Here is a 16147-nt window from a genome sequence, read left to right as displayed (position 1 = left end):
AAACAGGAGGATCATCGGAAGTCTGAGCTGAGCTGCATAGTGAGGCCCTGTACCAAATATATTAAAAAAGAAAGAAAAGAAACCCACTAAAATAAAAGTATTCTTTAAGTTCTCTTCTTTTCATTTACTTTAAATCAGTAATGTCTATGTGATATTTCATGATGTTTCTGTAGTTGAATAAAAGAAGAGACTGTCTGAAGATGGCAATGTAAAACATTAAATTAACATATGCATAACTGAACTTTTTTTTTTATTTCAGAAATATGAGATGACATCAGACACCTGGCTTTCTAAACAGGTATTGCATAGGAGATTCTATGCACCTTGTAACCCGTCCATTCACACATTTTAGTATGTAATTATTTTTTCTAAATATTATTTCACTCACTTGACTTAAAGTTTTTGGTATGTTTGACAAAGTGACTCATTTCTATTAAAAATATAATGACTGGGCACTTTAATCCATCACTTGAAAATAGGTTTCATTATTTTTATAGGATATATTGCAGAATTAAGAATCAATTTTCTGCCCACTCATATAAGTAAACATTTGTTTAGATAGAGGAGAAAGAGTTGCAATCCATTTTTAGAGCTCAAAACAACCTCCATTATTCAGATTGCCTCCCATATTGTCCAAGCTTCTGCATAAATTGGCCTATTGAAGATTCCAGAAGAATCATGTTTTCCTTAGAAGTACCTTATCTTTTAATGATATTGTGATATAAATAAGCTTGTAGTAAGATTTATAAAATAAAATAAAAACAGAAACTCTCCACAACATAAGTCAGACCCACAACTCATGAAGAAACACAACAGGTTTCCCCTGTGTAACAGCAGCCATTTCTCTGTGAACTCTCTCATTGCATTTTTTTGTGGATTGAGTTATGATTTGCTTGCTTGGGTCATTGATTTATGCTTTTCTATGTCACCTTGTATTTATACTATCTTCCTGGGTGCCACACACAACTGTGGTTTCACATAGCTCTCAAATATTGAAACCTCCACATTTATAGCCCAAGCCAATTCAGTGAGTTCTGAAGCATCCAAATCCACACTTGGCATCTCCTAAAGCGGCCAACATAACTACCCATTCCGCACTTCTGCTTGTCTGTTTCATTCCTTGTGTGTGTGTGTGGGGGGGGGGGCTTAGTCTTTTTTACTTTTATTAGTGCATGTCTACAGTATATAATGATTACCTTCACCGAAGGGAATTGTTATATGTACATAACATGTTTGAAATCTTATTTTCCCCTTATCTCTACCTCTTTTATTTTTCCATATAAAAATCATTTTAATTCCTTATAAAATTATCATATATGCAGATTAAATACCAGAGTAATAGGCTGAAGAACATAGAAAATACATAAGACTTTGGTTCTAAGTCAAGGTAGACTGTTACATACATTATCCATGCTTGATTACAATACATTTTTTCCTTCTTTCCCTTAATACCTATCCTGTCTCATGTCATGTGCATGTAAAGTTTTTATTTAAAATAATTAATATGACCAAGTATTTAAGCTTCTCTGTCTGAGTCACTTCACTGAACACTATGATCTCAAGATGCATCCACTTTCTACAGGTAAATCAAGTTTAACTTTCCTTAATGCAGAATAGCATTCCACTGTATAGAATATCAGATTTTCTTCATTCGTTCATGTACACATAGGCTGTTTCCAAGATTTAACTATTGTGAATTGTGCTGGTATATGTATGGGTTTGCATGCCTCACTGTAACATGATGCTGTTGACTCTTGTTAAGAAGATTCCTAAAAGATGTATAGGTGGGTCAAATGGAATCTCTAATTTTCATTTTTTGGGAAATTTCTATATTTTTTAATCACAGGATTCAACAACACAACAAATATTATTTACCTAATTACTGAAATTTTAACCTTGTGCTCACCTAGAACATTTTTCAAAACATATCTGTATATATAAATCATCACCAACATTTTGAATTTGGCTTTTATAATTCCACCAAGTTAATAAAATTTCATGTAACTCACAAACACTGTTCATGCTCAGACATCAGGAATGGTTGTCCCTTCTTAACTGGCAAGCAGCCTAGCTCTTAGACACCTGCCCATTGGGTCCTAATCCAGGCTGGCTGAGTGACTTTTTTAAGGTTATTTATTTAATTGTTTATCCCAGTATCGCCTTTCTATTCCCATTGCCTCAGCTCAACTAAACTCCCTTCCTTCTGACCCTCTGATGAGGAACACATTACAGGAAAATGTTCACACCACTCTGCAGCCATTTTCTCCGTTCTGGCCACGCAACAGGCCTTCCATGTGACCTGCCTTGTGAATGCAGTTCTTGCAGAAAACTGCTTATGTGATGTTTATTCGGTCTGCATGCTTCACTGTAACATGATGCTGTTAACTCTTTAAAGGAGATTACTAAAAGGGGTATACCTGGGTCAAATGGAATTTCTAATTTTGATTTTTTGAGTATTTCTATATTTTTTAATCGCAGGATTCAACAACACAACAAGTATTATCTACCTAATTACTGAAATTTTAACCTTGTTTTCATCTAGAACATTTATTAATACATATCTGTATATATAGTTCATCGCCAACATTTTGTGCTATCTCCCCAATCGCCTTCTCCAATTATCCTCACCATATCAGGTCTCCCAATAAAACTTAAATTCAAATGTAACATTCATGTAATGCTTGTACAACTATTTCTGTGAATTCTGTACTAATATTAGAAAAACAACGTCTATTTTTTGTCTTCCACTGTAAATGAAATGTGTAATATGGAATCCATTATGTAAGAAGAACTCTACTTATACTTATTGAGAGGGTAAAAGATAAATAACAGGATTCTATAAAGGCTAATATTTACTTGCTTAAAGGTTAAACATACAAATAAGTAGAAACATGTTTAACTGTATTCTATATATTTTTTGCCCTTCTATATCAATGAAGAAATTTTATTTTCATCAAAGTTAGAATTAAAACTGGAATCAAAGCTTAATTTTGCAGTTAATAATAGACTCTCATTGCATTTTGAAAATGAAAATTTAAATAATCAAGAATATAATGAAGACTGGGCATGGTGGCACATGCCTGTAATCCCAGAACTTGGGAGGCTGAAAACAGGAGGATCACTGAGTCTGATCTGGGCACTGAGACCTGTACACCCTGCAATAAATAAAGTATATATTAAAAAAGAAGAAAATAACATATTGAATATTGATGTATTCTGATTTGCCTTTCTTAATTGAATCTGGCATACACATTTATAATAGTTTAATTGATATTACCACATGTAAATCCAAAAATTCTAGGTTCATGAATGCTTAATAAGAACTTAAGAAAATTATTCATTTATCAGTTATTCAATAAAAAATAAGTTGGTACTTTATCACTTTTTCTCTAAGTTCTAAGGCCATTTTATTCAATGCTTAAAATTATCTGAAACTCAAAGTTAGGTGATATTAGCAAAAATGAAAATAAGCAAATATCTAAAATACCTTATAATTAGAAATTAGAATGGCTGGCAAGTAGCTCAGCAGGTTAAAGCCCCTGAAAGTAAGGGCAGGAGCCAGAGTTAAATACCCTGGCCTGCTGTGCTGGCCCTGCCCCGGGGCATGCTGAGATGGCAATTGAGAGTGGGCATGGTGGCATGCTTCTGTGATCCCAGCTGTTGGGAGACTGAACAGAGGTGGATCACTATGAGTCCAATCTAGTAGTCAGACCCTGAACACCCTGTAGACTCTTCCCCCCCCCGCAAAAAAAAAAAAAAAAAAAAAAAAAAAAAAAAAAAAAAAAAAAAAAGAAAAGAAATTTGATAGAGTTGCGGGCTCACTTTCTAGCTAGCTGGTCTGACAAGAGAAATGATATAGTTGGCCTAGCATCCAAGGGACTTTACAGTTGGGATAAGGATCATAGAATACACGTGGTGAAGGGACAAAGTTCAGTATTGAAGCTCAAACCAACATATGTCAGAAACACTGATCCATAAAGTAATATGGTCATAAACCAAGATGGCTCTGTTGGTATAGAGCTGAATATTTACAGCCAGATCCTATATACCAGTGAAAATTTGTAAATCCAGCAGGGCAATTGAAATAACAGTTTCAATCTATTTTTTGTTTCTGAACTAGTTGTAATGAAATAGAATTGAAAAAGAGGTTCAGTGTGAGTAGAATATTTGGAAATGTGCACAAAATATTTTTTTTCTTTGAGTGAAGAATTAGCAGAGAATGGTGAGTGAAGGAGAAATCAATTATTGGGGGAAATGTAGTAGGTATAGTTTCATACTTAAATATTTTCATGTATTGCATACTAGCATTCTTTTTTCTTCTCCTTTTTCCCTCAGACACTGCAAATGCCAGGGAGGGACTTCTGTTGCTGTGCTATTTCCCCAAACCCCAAACTTGCATTTTTCTACTCAGCAATTATGTATTACTCACTGTGTCTCACGAAGTTAATACAACGCATTAAAAGCCACAAAAGGAGGTGGACAAATATACATTTTAGAGTCAGGAGAAATTTCTTCAATATTCTACATAGGGATTTGAAAATAATTTGAATCTCATAAGATTAAGTAAAAAATGAGTAAGATTTAGAACCAAAAGGAAGATAGAAAACTTGTTCTTGATGGAGAACTCCTATGTGCGAAAGCAAAACGGGGATATCCCAGAGAAGCAGGGGACGGAACAAACATAATTATTCACTCTTTCATAGTTGATCAGTGGAATTCACCTATCCAAGTATTTTTCCTCTATGTATTAAGTACATAATTATGAAAATTTTCTCAATTTAGAATTGTATAATATTTGATACCTTTCAATTTATCATGTATCTGTTCTTATAATTTCTTGAATGCCCATAAAATAAAGAAATATTAATTTTGTATCATTATTGAAACTAATATTAGACTCTCTTGGGTACAAAAATAGCCATTAAGTGACATGTTTATTCAGAAAATGATTACAGTAGTGACCAGAATCTCTATGGTTTCTAGTAATGAAAAGACAGCAGTAAAAAAATGCGAGGTTTCTGCCTCATGGAGCTCATGTTATAATCCACTATGTATATATACATCCTTAATACATACATACATAGTGTTTGTATTCATATGCAAACACATACATAGAAACAAGTACACATAGAAACAAAATAAATGCCACATTGTCTAATATGCTATAAAAATTACAAAAAGAACGTAAATGAGACGGAGGACAGGAATAGAGTTGGACAAGCTGGCTTCTCTCAGATATTTTATATGAGGTAGTCCGGAATTGCCCCATTCGTATAGCGACATTGGAAAAAAAAAGAGGAAAGAGAGCCAGCTAAAAGTAGTAAAATATGCAAAGGTCATGGAGTAGAAGCGTACAGAAGATCAGGGGACAGTGATAGAAAAGACAAGAGCATCAGAAAGATGGGAAACGTCCACCTGCAAGGGCTGTGAGATCATATTAAAGATCTATAGCAGAAACCATGTCAAAGTCTTTCTTTGTACTATATATATAAACACTTATTAATCTGGCAGGAAATAATTCAATGTTTTGTCAGATAAATACATTTTCTTAATATAATACTTAAACTGAATCAATAAAATGTTCTGCTGCCATCATCTAATTCTCAATAATAACTGTGTTTATTAAATATGGCACTGCAGTATAAATATCATCAATTAAGGGTTGATTGGTTTGATTAGGCATTTTTGTTTGCATTTGTGGAGAGTTAAGCAATGAAAATGAGAAACTTGGATAAAATAATTTTTTGTCTTCTAATCTTATTGCTTTGTAGTATTTATGTTTTCAGTGAATTCTGCAATGCTCAGGAATAAATCTTCAAGCCAAGGCTACGCTCAGGGGCACAGTGCCCACCTGGCTAGCACACAGTCCTGAGGCTGATTCCCAGGACTAAAAAAAAAAAAAAAAAACCAGTAAACAAGTATCTTTAAGTAACTAATGATGTTGAGTAAAACATTTCAGAAAAGTATGTTAACATGTTAGGAATTTGTAATTTTTAGAAAATGTAAATTTTGATAAGATAGTACAGATATAAGCATTTTTCTTATGTTTAACAGATAAGTTGTCAAACAGCCTCATGTAAGAATAGAAAAGTTGTATTATAAATTAATTTGAAATGTGCTTAATCTAATTTGAAATCATTTCTATCCACTGTGAAAGAAACTTCCTTGTTTTCTAACCACTCACATACAATGGAGGATTAATTTAATTTTTAATATAAGGAATGTCATATAATTTATTTATTTATTTATTTACAGTACTGGATTGAACTCAGGACATTGTGCTTGCCAGGCAAGCGCTTGCTCTACTGAGCTATCTGCCCAGCCGTTTATTTTTAAATAGTATAACCACTTTTGGAATCAGTATATAGATTCCCCAACAATCTAAGGTTAAATTTCCATGTGACCCAACTGTTTCCTTTGCAGTATCATGTGGAACAAGTTAAAGACCTTATGTTACAGTGATACATGCATATTCATGTTTACAGGAGCACAGTTCACAACAGCTAAACTTTCAAAACAGCCATATGTCCATCAGCAGATGAATAGATAAAGAAAATGTGTTTACCCAGTGGAGTAGTATATTGCCATAAAATAATTCATCTTCAGGCATTTGTAGGATATGTATGCCTTCTGAGATTGTAACATTAAGAGAAATAAGCCAGAATCACAAGCTTAAATATTACATAGTTTAGCATATATGTTAAAAAATAAATTACAAAATAAAGGACAGACAACAGCAACTAGAGAATTAGATCCTCTTTGTGTGGGAAGGGGATCAAAAGAAGAAAGGGAAGGATAAGGCAGGCATAAGAAATTAAAATGTGTTTTGTACATGTGCCAACTCCACACAAGAAATGGAAATATGTACTAATAAAATGCCAAATAAGTCTATACAATCCATGCTTGACTTTGTAGGTAACAGAGAACAAATTCCACATTGCATTTTGAAATCCTCTTGGGTGCTTCTATATTTCAGAATGAGGAGCCTGTGTTTTCTAGAGATGGCAGCAAGTTCTTCATGACTGTTCCTGTCAAGCAAGGGGGCCGAGGAGAATTCCATCACATTGCTATGTTCTTTGTTCAGGTAGGTACTGCAGTCTCTCTATGGTTTGACTTCATTGTCATTATTTCCCTGGCAATCAAATTTTTGTTGACACTGAGCCTACAGATTGGGTCTATCTATACCCAGCTCCACATCAATGCCATGAATCTGAACTCTCCCTTCACAGAAAACAGTCTGCACATCCAAAATATTAATTTTCTAAACTCTTCCTTCACAGAAAACAGTCTGTACCCCCAAAATAATTTATTGAGGAAGTCAAATGTACAATGAATTGAGGGCCTTGTAGTACAGAATTTAATACATGAAAGCACCAAGCTTTTAACATTCTGAGGAAAATGTAAATAGTTTTTATTCAAGCCAAATACTTTACCTATATTTAGTAATATTTTCAAAATGTTATAAATTTTATTTACTTTTTATTTTTAGAGAAGCGTCTACAGGGTGGTCAGTGTCTCACTACTACATCAGATTTGTAGTGATCCGCCTGTTTACAGCCTCCCAAGAGCTGGGATTACAGGGGCACACTGCCACGTCCAGTCTCATTTGCCCTCTCAGCACGCCCCAGAAAAGAGACTGGCCCGGCAGGCCTGGGAATCAAACCTCATCCCCTGCGCCTCCTTGCAGGCACATTAATCAGCTGAAAAATTTTGAAAAATCAATACAAATTATATTCATCAAAATAGAATGAGTGAATATGAGCGGTACACAAACACAAAAAATACAGTGCAGATTTTTAAAAGATAAAATAGTATGTATGTTGTCAAGAATGCACAGCCTGTTAAATTATAGAGGATTTCTTATAAAAGTATGAGAAGTTCGTTTTTCCTATAAACTTCAAAAGAATAGTGTCAATTTTAGTAGTTTCATTTAATTATTTTTAAAACTATGATAGATGGTTTGATACAGCAAGATTATAGGCAACTTTAATTTTCAATAGGAAATATTCATGACAAAATAAAACATCCTTCAAAATCAGATAAACATCTTAAACTCATAGGCAAGAAGTTTTATAATAAATAATTGTGACCAATTTGGAATTTTTATTATAAAATCTATCCAAGAATCATTCCATTCTTCACAAATATACAGGAAATATAAATGTGACAAAAGTTTCTTGTCCGACTTGGCTACTTTTAAGTTCTTAGAATCTTCAATTCCTGTGTATTCTGAAAAGGGTATTGTTATCTCCATGGATATTTGTATTGAGTACAGTCACGCTTTATATTCTCAAATTCTTGGGTAAATATTTTAAAACTTGTTCAAAGTTGTGCTATTAACATAATTGTTGTGCATGTAACTTTAGCTTTAATCAATGTTAAAATAAATTATTTAGAACAGATTTAGTCTCCAATTAGTGATGTAAACACATTTTCAAAGAATACTTTTTAAGGTAGAAATGCAGATGAAAGGATATTGTTCTTCTGGATGGTTAACAACCTAAGTTTGCAGGCCAAAATTAGAGAAAAAGGAGGGCTGCAAGGAAAGCCAACATTTTGGACCTACCCTTCTAAGGTCAATTAAGGCTCAGAACATATGAGAACTTCTACTGTAACATTATGTAACTCGGTAGTGTCCCAAATTTTCTGATCAAGGAGATTATGAGGCCAAAGAGGAAAGTGATCGATGATGTAGAGTGTGCCTAAGGAGAGTCACATGGAGAGAAAATATTCTCTCAGGCTTTCACAGAGAGTATATTGGCCAAGCAGTGGTTATGTCTCATCCACATGGCTGACACTGACAAAGGATCTACAATCTGTGGTACAGGATCTCAGGATAAATCCTGAGGGGATTTCATTGACCTTATCAGACCCAAAAGCTACAACTCTTGTTGCATTGTCCTGCTTTACCTTGGTGTTAACCATCCAGAAGAAAAGTATAAGAATGAAATAGAAGAAGTAAAGCCATACCGTTATGTTGAGCTGTACAGGACTCAGGTCAACAGTTTCTGACATTGCCAGTCAAGCGGAAGACCCAATACTATTATGGGCTACTGGACTCTTTTGGAAAATTTTGCTGAGTTTACACACCTATAATATTCAAATAACGGAACTTAACAAAAAAAAGGTATACAGATGAATATCCATTTGTATCTGTGTATTCAAAGTGGTTGGGATAGATACATAGTTACGTTCTGTTAATGAATAGAATGATTTGTTCTAATGGTGTTTGTAAATAGGATATCAAGTCCGCATCTTGTATAGCAATTAACCACTAAGAAGAATGTATGCAGTGTGTTAATTATTGAACCTGTCCTACCGATTTGATTTGAAACTGTCTCATTGCTATTTGTTTATCAATAAAACTATGGCAAAAAAATAAAAAGTAAAAAATATAACCAAGTGGATAAAACAGAAAAAAAGTGTATTATATAATGTGACCCTATTAATAGTCTAAGTGAATCTACACATTTATATGAATCAAACTTGGGTAGTTTCATTATCAGACTTCACTGATGACATCAAGTATTGCTAGCTAATAATAAGATTAACTTTATTAGAATAAATACTGGATAATGTTCGGTAAAAGCTATACTTTTTAAAATTTTTTATAAATAATTGTAGTATATTAAATTTTGAAGTTTCATTTTATATTCAACAAGCCAAGTAAAAAGCTAAGTGATAAAAATTGCATACAAACCGTGTATTCTTCTAAACTCTAACGAAGGACAGGAAAATATGTACAATAAATATTTGTTAAGTTTATAAAGCCATATTTACATGCAGAGTTGTAAAAAACTCAAGTGAACAAATTCTCACATTGCCAATCCTATGGATAATCCACTAGTATTATGGACTACTGGACTCTATTGGATTATTTTGCTGAGTTCACACACCTACAATATTTGAATAACAATGGAATACCCATGTCTGACAAAACTAAACAAAAAAGGGGATACAAATGAAAGACCATTTTTGTATCTGTATATATAAAATACTTAGGATAGATACAACTACTTTCTCTTAATTCAATGAATAGAATAAGTTGTTGTAATAGTGTTTGTGGACAGGATATCATGCCTGCATCTTGTACTATGAATAATCACTAGGAAGAACAACAATATGTAATGTGTTAACTATTTAAATTGTCCTACAAATCGGTTTTGAAACTGTCACATTACTATTTGTTTCTCAAAAAAATAATAAAAAAGAAAAGAAAAAACAAAAAAGTAAAAACAAGAACAACAACAATATATATACATATATATTTAGATAGATAGATAGATACATAGATACATAGATACATAGATATATAGAGAGATAGATAGATTCCCCAAAGAAAACCATCTATTCTATATTTTAGGAGAAAGATGCCTCCAATAATGTTAGGCAGAATAATGATGTTAACAAGTGGGACCTGAGATATCTGCACACCTAACAAACATTTTTTTTAAATCATGAGAAAAAATACCTTCTATTCCCAATTCAGCCAAGTTGACCTATCATCTCATTCATTTTTTTTGCATATTCAGAAGGAAAACTTCATAGAGCGATGTGCTCGCTTTGTTTCTCTTCTGTATAGAGGTTATAACAAAGCTTTAATTAAACTAGGAAATATTTTGCTTTGTTCCAATTAATGTTCAGGGAATTTATGGTTTGCTTCACTGAAAAATGGACAGGACTGCATGACTATTTATGGATATTTTGTCAAGAGAGTAAAGATAATCACTTTATTAATGAATAGATATCCATGCTAGGTAAATACAATTTTACTGATCTATACATACGTACATAAACACATCTACACACACCCAAACGCATACTACTTTATGGAAAAAAATGAAAGGTTCTTGTTTCAGTTTAATAATAGCTAATAAAAAAGCTATCACATGAATTCTAAGACTAGCTCCTGGAGAGGACAATCTACGAGAATATATTCACAGAATATATTCATTATTTCTAGTTTACGTATGATCCAGAGATGAGCACTCATACATAAACACATTTTTCTGTTTATAGTTATTCCCCAAATCACACCTTTGTAGATGTTAAGAGGTGAAACGTATGAATGTATGACGCATCCTGCTCCCCCAAACACCTTTAGTATCGAATGCTCCATATGTGAGTGCTTCCTGAATCTCCCAGACCATATTTGCTTCCCTCAAGTACCTACTAAATAAAATCTTTATTTTTGCATATATTTTGCTCTTTTACATAACTAGTAAATAGATTAAAGCCATTAAAAATTATCCTGCCTAATTATTGTTCTCAGGCTGTTTTAATTAGTTAAAATAAGGATTACTATTGGAAATATTTAAAAAGCTTTTCTTTGTTTAGGTAATCTAAAAAAATAAAAAGAGAAAGCGTGTATGTATTTTTTCCTCTAGCATTCCACTAAAATGTGATTGAAGGTTGTGTACATTACATATTCCATTCTGATAACATAAATGTAAACACAAAGTTTATCATATTATAAAATGGTTTTTAAAAATAATTCTTTAAAAATGACACCTATTTGACAGGAGGTACACATATAACCATATTTTGCAATGTATAATGAGGGGAAATTAGTCTTAATTATAGATGACACTTCACACGAAGCTTATTTGTATCATGAATTGTTTCTTCATTTTGCTTTAAAGAACTGGCATTGCAGGATCAAAAGTAAAATATTTCTTTGCCTTTATATATGTATTTCCAGATTAATGCAATTGTGAATAAATGAAAGCAGGTTTTGTGCGCATTTACTCCTCTTTGATAAAGTGAGCTAAAAACGATGTTTATAAAACTGAGCAAAATAAATGATTGATCATAGGAAATAGAGAAGCAGATTCTTTCTGCAAATTAAAGGTGATGAAAAGATGCATATGGGAAGGAAAGAAGGGGAAGGAGATGAAAAGAATGAGATGTACCGTGTATGCACAGGTTCCTCTGAAGAACACAATCATTATAAAATGCAATCATGATCTAAGAAAAAAAAACGAACACGAAAAAACTATGACTTCTCTGGAAAGTAATAGAGTTAAATTAATTTTTGTTGAACAATGGTAACTATGCTATAATATACAAATTATTTTTCTGAACAAATATTTGCTGTATGCATATGAATATCAAGTAATGTACTTCCTGAAACTCATGCTGAGCCAAAATTTCTTTTACTTTAGATCATTAAACTTTTGATCAGTTCACATATCCTGTCACTCTTTTCCCTCAATATAACATTTATTGTAGATTTTATGTGTTTTGAACTCTAACATCCTACTTGCTGCATTTCAGGCTGTAGTTAAAAGACAGGCTTTCATCTCTTGAGAAAGCGCATACTTCCTTTTCTCTTAAATGTGGGGTAAGCACAGTTTCCATTAGGTTAAGTGGTTCATATTCATGGGCATAAGCAATTGAACTATCATCTTCCAAAATTGTGTTAAATGAAAAATTATATGTTAGTGAATCAATTCACTCTCTCTATTCAGCAGCATGAAGTTTTCCCCAAGAGAGCTGATGATTTCACTTGGAACAATTTTAAGTGCTATTATTCATTGCAAATACTGTAGAAAATAGCATGCCCCCAATTCACAATTATATCACCTAATCAACCCAATGAAATTTTTCCATTAAATTTCACTGCTATATCTGATTAGACATTGTCTGAAAACAATTAGCTTATTTCATGTGGTGAATAGATAGTAAATTAATGCATGCTATTTTTAAGCATTGCATTTCTCTTATTTGGGAGCTGTGAAAGTTAAACAGAATTCATATCAGTTATTTAAGTGAATGCGGCATAGTTAAGGAAAACTCACAGGCATTTTTAAAATTTTACTGACACCAGCATTCCCCATATGTTGAATAAGAATGTAATTTGATGCTTAAGTTTTTGGTTGGAGAAAAAAATTAGAAAAGGTAGCTGGTCTATGGAAAAGAGTAGTTAATGTTTAATTTGTTGTGTCTCCTTTCTTCAGTATTTGTACTATCTCTTCCTAATTTCTCATACATTTCTTTGTTTTCTTTTTCTCCAATTTTATATGCATATATCTGGTAATATGAATAACTAGTTGGAAGACAACTATATTTATTATGACAAAAACTGTAAAATTCATATTATTCTGTTAAGTGAAATTCAGTATAACTTGCAATACTTTCTGTTTTAATTCTAATTTGTTTTTTTTTAATTTTTATTTATTAGAGAGAGAGAGAGAGAGAGAGAGAGAGTGTGTGTGTGTGTGTGTGGTGTGTGTGTGTGTGGCCAGCTCAGCCAACCAGAGGGCGGGGCTGGCTGGCATGTGGTGCTGGGGGATAGAACCGCGGTCCCCGATGCTTTGCTAAGCTTGTTCTAAGTAGGTGCTTTAGACCACTGAGCCATCTCTCCAGCCCCTAATTCTAATTTGTACTCTGTTTAAAAAATAAAAATTATATAGTCCTAAATTAAAAAGAGGTGGTTATTATACTTATTCACCTTTTTTTAAAAGAAAGAATCAACTGGGTGTTTTTATTAATTTTTATTCTAAAATAAAAGTTAAGGTGAATTAGATCTAAAAAATATTGCTATATTTGTTTGTCACCATGATATTATAGTCATCTTCCATATTTCTATTGCACCAAATTAATAGTTTGTGTATGCACAAAAAATAAAGTTAATTTCGAGTGAAATCTGCTATTCTATTCAATATTATTAAATTTCCTTTCCTGCTATTTTATTTATTGTACTTAAGGACAGTCAACCCCTTGTGCTAACTACCCTTGATCCTTTGGTGTGTTTGTTATGACAATCAAGCATGTTCGAAAGCCAAGGATTAGTTACTTGAGCATCTAGATCAAAATTAACATTTTCAGTGTCATGACACAGACAGTTACTGTGTATTATTCAGAAATTAGGTGATTGCAAAATGAGAGTTTGACTTAGTCACCAGCCCATTTTCTGCCATGGTAGATATTAAATAAACCAGGACAAATGTAGATGTTTGAATAAATTCAAAAGACTGTGAGATTCTTAATTTAGGTCCCAAAAAGTTATCCTTTGCTTCTGTATCTAAAAGCATAATATTTTGAGTCAAATGTATATTTGAAGCGAATACAGTACAGTTTTATTCTTGGACACATTATGCTTATACATTTCTCAAAGTAATAGATTTTTCCTGAGGACTATTTTAATTAAACTACTCTTCTATTCTGGAAGGACACATGCGCACAAATACTTATCAAAATTTCATAAAAAACAGAAAATAACAAACTTAGAAAATGTGAACCAAAAATGTCTCCAGATATTCACAAATATTAAACTAAATGTCTTTATTAATGTTAATAAAAATGTATTCCTTTCATTTTGAATTGGACAACAAAAATACACTACAACTTAGAAATGTTAGTTTCCTATTCCTTTTTCTTTTTTTTCTTACATTTTTAAATAAAAATTTAAAGAGTTCAAATTAGAATTAAAACAGAAAAAATTACAAATGATGCAGATTTTCACTTTACAAAGTAATATGAATTTCACAGTGTTTCTTGTGTTGTCTTCATAGTGTTGTCTTCCAATCAGTTATTCTTATTAGCAAATATATGCATGTCAAATTGGAAGAAGAACAGCAGGAAGAAATGTGTAGGAAATTAAGAGAAAAAGTGCAAACAATTTAAAAAAGAGACAAAACAAATTAAAGCATTAACTGTTTCTTTGCATAGATAGCAGAAATAGTCCTATTCTCTTTGATTCAATCAAAATAGGGCCTTAAGGAAAGCTAGGGTAACTGTTAAGTAGGCGATTTCCTTGTGGAAACTTGACAATAAAATGGTAGAATTTAGAACCCCGCACCAATCCTCAGGTTGTCTGTCTTAGCCTCACAAATTGGGATACATTGTTGCATTTACACATCTAGTTAATAAATATGTGGAAATCATAGCATTGCCTCAGTGAACAAAGAACTTGTAAAGATGTCAAATGCTTTTCAGTGACTTTAAATCGCTGGAAGGCAAAAGAAGTTTTAAGTGAGAGGAATGGACATTAATGGAGTCAAAATGTAGAAGCACACCACTAAGACACTGGCCATTTTTCTGAAGGAAGATCCTATTAAAATATATGTAGAGTAGAATAAAGAATGAACTTCTATTTTATGTTTATGTTTAGTGGGGTAACATGTGTGGTAGATGGGGTGACAAAACTCATGTATAGCAAATAACCAGAATCTGGATATTTTTATAGCAAAAATACATTGGAAGGAATATTCACTTAATAGATTATGCTCCATGAAGACAGTGCAATTGAAACAATTGTCAGCAGCAGTAATAACTTGTAACAGGGACATTAAAGGTAGAAATAAATGGATTCTAATGTATGAAAATATTCCTGCACAAAAACTATAAGGCAAAGGAAAACTGTAAAATGATGCTTTAATATGGACTAAATATCATTAGTATATGTAGTTATCAGACTACACTTCAAATGAGATATTTAAAGACTTAAGAATAGGCTCATAAAATCAAAAGGAAAGTTGTAAACCAAAGAGGCACAGGTGGCCGGGGGTATAGCTCAGTGGCATAAGCTCCTACCTGGCAAACGCAAGGTCTTGAGTTCAATCCCTAGAACCACAAAAAGAAAAAAAATAAAAAATAAAAAGAAAGAAAGAAAAAGAAAAAAGAAAGAAAGAAAAAGGAAAAAAAGACAGATTTTCATTAGAAAACTGAAAAAGTAAACAAATACATAATTGATCATTTAAAAGACAACAAAAGTAAAAATGAAGATTGCTGAAAATATACTGATGGTATCAAGGAGAAAAATGAAAATAGTAGTCAGAATGCTAATAAAGTGCTAACAGAAAGGATTAAAGATAGGCACAAGGGGAAAATAAAATATGATCTCCCTGACATGGGATTTGTTAAACAAGTTTTAAGAACCAATATTTAAAGACCCAATATTTTAAATCATAATCTAACAATAAAGAGCAGAAACAGTCTTAAAATTGGAAAAAGAAGATCTTCTTAATGATAAAAAATTATTAAAGTTTGTAACATAAGATGTAAAGCTAAAGTAAAAACCTAGCACCATATTTTGGTACTTTAAAATTAAAATAAATTGAAAATAAGACTGCCTACGGAAAACCTCATTATACGTAAAACCCAGAGTAATTACACCAAAACTTAGTCTGATCATTACATATCA

General features: G+C 32.4%; 1 protein-coding gene across 1 annotated transcript in view; it reads left to right on the top strand.

The window, feature by feature from the left end:
- Dpp10 (dipeptidyl peptidase like 10) overlaps positions 1-16147 on the top strand; it is a 696690-nt gene that overhangs the window by 613432 nt on the left and 67111 nt on the right. Inside the window, exons 12-13 of the mRNA XM_004626368.2 lie at positions 260-298; positions 6977-7084. Of these exons, the coding sequence (XP_004626425.1) occupies positions 260-298; positions 6977-7084 (147 nt within the window). The remainder of the gene's footprint in view (positions 1-259; positions 299-6976; positions 7085-16147) is intronic.

This window comes from Octodon degus, unplaced genomic scaffold (assembly GCF_000260255.1).
Source record: "Octodon degus isolate 3935 unplaced genomic scaffold, OctDeg1.0 scaffold00014, whole genome shotgun sequence".
In the NCBI taxonomy this organism is placed as follows: Eukaryota; Metazoa; Chordata; class Mammalia; order Rodentia; family Octodontidae; genus Octodon; species Octodon degus.
This window is presented reverse-complemented; position numbering and strand designations above follow the sequence as displayed.